This window comes from Silene latifolia, chromosome Y, assembly GCF_048544455.1.
Source record: "Silene latifolia isolate original U9 population chromosome Y, ASM4854445v1, whole genome shotgun sequence".
NCBI classification, from domain to species: domain Eukaryota; kingdom Viridiplantae; phylum Streptophyta; class Magnoliopsida; order Caryophyllales; family Caryophyllaceae; genus Silene; species Silene latifolia.
This window is the reverse complement of record NC_133538.1, coordinates 319799614-319804613: the sequence shown is the minus strand read 5'-3', so window position 1 is coordinate 319804613 and position 5000 is coordinate 319799614. Positions and strand designations below refer to the sequence as shown.

The window sequence follows — 5000 nt, the reverse complement described above, 5'->3', positions numbered from 1 at the left end:
TACTAAGAGTAAGAATATTGGTATGAGTTTGTTCTTTGATGAGGATAGTGCCAATTCTTCAGAAATCGATATTCATCTGGATGAGGTTCAGGATGAAATTGCTAAGTGGAAATTTACCCTTATGGGCAATGTTCTTGGGGCTAAACCCTCACAGCAAACTGTCTCTGAGTTTACCCAAAAACATTGGAATTTTGGCCCTCTTCCCCTTGTTCAATACTTTAAAAAAGGATGGTTTAGCTTTAAGTTTGACTCTGAGGAAGCCATGAATGTTGTTCTTAGGGGTGGTCCTTGGAAGATTGGTTCTAATTCTCTTGTACTTAAGCAATGGTCTCCCCATTTCTCTTGTATTATGGAATGTGTAACCATTGTTCCTGTCTGGATCTTGTTTCCTGATTTAGATCCCTATATGTGGACTGATTCTATTCTCAGTAAGATGGCTAGCAAGATTGGTAAACCTTTGTTTGCTGATCTTCACACTACTTGCAAAGCTAGGCTCTCCTTTGCTAGAATACTTGTTGAAGTGGACATTTCCAAGGATCTTCCTGACCATATTGACATCAATGCTCCTTTCATTGGTCACTCTTCTCAAAGGATTGTCTATGAATGGCTTCCTTATTATTGCAAAACCTGTTTCAAGCTTGGACATACCGACAAAGAATCGCAAAAAGGAATAGACACGCCAGCCGATGCTCCCAAAAGCACTACCATTGCCCAAAAGGCACATGGACCACCTGGGGTGATTGGCCAAAAGAAGCATGCTGGGAAGCAGGTCTCTAAACCTGTAACCACTGTCTCACCTGTCACTGACCCTCCCTCATGTGTGGTGGCTCCCACTGACCAGGTGACCAGTGTGACTCCTGGCTCTGTTGCTATTGCCTCTGATACTAATTCTGTTACTATTGTGCTTGATCCTCCTGTTGGATCTGGTAGAAAGAAGAAATCTGGGAAGCAGGTATCTAAACCTGCAACCACTGACCCTGTCCTTGGTCCCTCTATACAGCTCCCTGACTCAGGATGCCACTTGCTAGGTGGTACCTCAGCTCCTCAGCTTGTTGAGTCAACTGTCCTTCTTGAGGGGGCTAACTCAGAATGCCCTGTGCTAGGTTCCCCCCCTCTGGTTGGTCAGACTGTCTCTCCATCTGTGGATGCTGTAAAGCACTCAGAATGCAGTGTGCTAGGTCAGGTCTCCTGTGTAGAGGATTCCACTGTTCAGATGGTCTATGTGACTCCTGGTTATGATGTTCTTACTTCTGGAAACACTACTGTTCAGGTGCCTTGCTCTCCTAACAAGTATAGTGTCTTGGCTACTACCTCTGAGCAGTCTTCCTTGGAAGATGGCCAGTTAGTGGATGATCCCCCCCCCCCCCCTCCTATTGTTCCATGATTGTGTCTACTTGGAATATTAGGGGGTTCAACAAATTGGTGAAGCATTTAGAGGTGGTTAACTTTCTTCAGCATAATAGAATTGATATCCTGGGTCTCCTTGAGACTAGGGTTAAACTCAATAAATCTCATAGGATTTTAAGATCCAAGTTCAAAAAGTACAGTAACTTTTGCAACTACAATATGCATCACAATGGGAGGATTTGGCTTCTCTGGGATACTTCTACTACTAAGGTTTCTGTTCTGCAGGAACATGCTCAGGTAGTTCATTGCTTTGTTCAGCACTTTGCCTCTGGCAGATCTTTTCATTTATCTGTTGTCTATGGTAGTAATTGTCCTATGGCTAGACAATCCCTCTGGAATAGTCTGATCCAGCAATCCCATCAGACTGGTCCTTGGGTGGTTATGGGTGACTTCAATGTTGTAAGATATGCTCATGAAAAGATTAGTAATACTCCTCCTGATCTCACTGACATGACTGACTTTAACTCCTGCTTATCTGAGTGTGGTCTGGATGATATGCATGGATCAGGTATTGATTTTACCTGGTTTAATAAACAAGAGGTCACCACCAGGGTTTACTCTAAATTAGACAGGGTCCTGATTAATGCTGACTGGCTTATCTCTTTTACTCAAACTACTGCTCAGTTCCTTCCTCCTGGCATTTCTGATCACTGCCCTGCCCTTCTTTCCTTCTCTAATGATCCTCTCCCTAAGAAACAGTTTAAGTTCCTTAACTGTTGGATTGATCATCCTGAGTTCTTATCCAAGGTTGCTGAGGCTTGGCAAATCTCACCTGTGGGTAATTCTATGCATAGGCTTATGGCAAAACTTAAGAACACTAAGAAGTCCTTGTCTGCTCTGCATCTAGCTCATTTTTTAACATCGCATGCAGAGTCAAACTGAAACAGGCTGAGCTTAACCAATGTTTCCTTGACTTACAACAATCTCCTCTTTCTGAAGACCTTATTCTTAAGGAAAAGATTGCCTCTCAGGAACTTTGGGCTCTTAAGGAGGCTGAAACAAAAATTCTAATTCAAAAAGCTAAAGTTCATGATATTGAGCATAATGATTCTTGCTCTAAGTTTTTCTTTGCAAAAATTAAAGAGAGACAGCAGAGCCAATATATTGGGGAAATTCAGGACATTCATGGCTCCTTACACAGTGGCTTACATGATGTTGGGGAAGCTTTTGTGGATTACTATCAACAGCTTTTGGGTTCTTCTTCTGCTGTTCACCCTATTGATCACAGTTTTATACCTAATGGTCAGTGCTTATCTGACCTGGATCAGGCTACTCTCATTGCTCCCATCTCTAGGACTGAGATAAAGTCTGCTCTTTTTTCTATTCACTCTTCCAAGAGTCCTGGTATTGATGGCTTCTCTTCAGGATTTTTCAAAGCTGCATGGGATATCATTGCTGATGACTTTTGTTTGGCTGTTCTGGATTTTTTCAAGACCGGCTTCATGCCTAAACAAGCTAATGTCTCTCTCATAACCCTTATCCCTAAAAAGAAGATTGTTTCCAGTGTCAAGGACTTTTGACCCATCTCCTGTTGCTCCATCATTTATAAAACCATTAGTAAAGTCTTGACTGTGAGGCTTCAAGGAGTCATGGACAAGCTTGTTGGTAAAGAACAGGCTGCCTTCATCTCTGGTAGAAGCCTTCATGGTAATGTCATGCTCACTCAGAGTCTCATTAAATGGTATTCCAGAAAATTCCTTACTCCAAGATGTTTACTAAAGGTAGATGTTAGTAAAGCTTTTGATTCCATTCAGTGGCCCTTTATTCAGGATATGCTTGGTGCTCTTAACTTCCCACCTCCTTTCATTAAATGGATTATGGGATGTGTTACTGGCCCCTGGTATACTCTCAAAGTCAATGGTTCTCACCATGGTTTTTTCAAAGGGAAAAGTGGGGTTAGACAGGGTGACCCTCTTTCCCCTTTACTCTTTGTGCTATGCATGGAAATCCTCTCACGTGTTCTCAGGGTCATGTGTAGGGACCCTAATGTCTCTTTCCACCCTAAATGTGCTAAGTTGGATCTCACACACTTGATCTTTGCTGATGACCTCATGATTTTCACTAGGGGTGATGTCCCTTCTGTCCAGAAAGCTGCTGAGGTTCTTCAACTCTTCTCTAGCTGGTCTGGACTTAGAATTAATTTTGATAAATCTGAAACTTATTTTGGGGGTGTGGATCCTGATATCAAGCAGCAAATCCTGGATGCCATTGGTCTTACTGAGGGAGCCTTCCCTTTTAGATACCTTGGTATCCCTATTCACCCTTCCAGGCTCACTACTCTTATGTTTGCCCCTCCGATTCAAAAATTCAGGAATCTTCATTTTGTACCACCAACTTACTTTCTTATGCTGGTAAGCTACAGGTCCTGAATTCCATTGTCTTTGGTATTGGCAACTTCTGGTGTGGTAGCCTTCTTTTGCCCAAGAACATTTGCAACCTCATATCCTCCCTTTGTAAGCAATTCTTCTGGGGATGTAAGGGTGGTAGAAAAATGGTGTTCAAGAGCTGGAAAAGTATTTGTGCTCCTTGGCTTGAAGGTGGGTTTCAGGTTACTGACCTCTCTACTTGGAATCAGGCCTGTATGCTCAAATGGTTATGGCTTTTGGATCTTAGACAGGGCTCTATCTGGGTGGAATGGGTCACTAATTACTACCTAAATGATGTCTCCATCTGGGATCTCTCCATCCATGACTATTTCTCTGACAGTCTAAGGGGTGTTATTCTTACCAAAGATGCTTTTGTCACTCTTTCTGGTACCCTGCAACAAGCTAAAGCTTCTCTGCACAGTTGTGTTGTCAAGGGTAAATTCTCTCTTCTCAAGGCTTACAATCTTATCAGACAGCATTACCAGACTCAAAATTACTTCAAACCTTTGCTGGACAACTCCCTCTTGCCCAGACACAGAATTATCCTTATGCTTGCAGTCCAGAGCAAACTTGCTACTTTGGATCTTATCAGTACTCGGGGTATTTGTCTACCTAATAGATGCTGCTTATGTAAACTCCAAGCTGAAAGTTCTCGTCATCTCTTTTTCCACTGTTGCTACTCTAAACAGGTCCTGCGTGGTCTGTTTACTGGGATGGGTCTTCATGTTCAGAACCTGCAACTACGCAGTCTGCTCTTGTGGTCTCTTCACCGTACTCCTCGTAAGCATTGGAGGAATAAGAAGATCATTTGTTGCTTAGCCTCAGCTGTTTACAGTCTATGGCATGAAAGAAATAGAAGAATTTTCGAAGGTTATGAACGTCCTGCCCCACTTCTCATCAAGGAGATTCAACATTGTGTTGATCTTATCCTCCTTACCAAGTAACACCAAATCCTTCATGAAGATATCATAGAGGCTCTACAATTCTAATACATTTTTTGGTAATTGTATAGTTTAGGGGATATACTCTTGTAAGAAATCTTATGTACTCCCTTGTTTGGAATATATGAGAAAATACCTTTCTTGCAAAAAAAAAAAAATAATAATAATAATATCAATAATAATAATAATAATAATAATAATAACGATAATAATAACAATAATAATAATAATAACGATAATAATAATAATAATAATAATAATAATAATAATAATAATAACAATAATA

The 5000-nt window shown here is 41.3% G+C and overlaps 1 protein-coding gene across 1 annotated transcript; it reads left to right on the top strand.

Moving 5' to 3' along the window:
* Positions 1–22: 22 nt before the first annotated feature.
* On the top strand, positions 23–2927 carry LOC141631271 (uncharacterized). The gene is made up of 3 exons (XM_074443965.1): positions 23–1341; positions 1407–2237; positions 2279–2927. Exons 1-3 carry the CDS (start codon positions 23–25, stop codon positions 2925–2927), a joined length of 2799 nt encoding a protein of 932 aa, XP_074300066.1.
* Positions 2928–5000: the final 2073 nt, after the last annotated feature.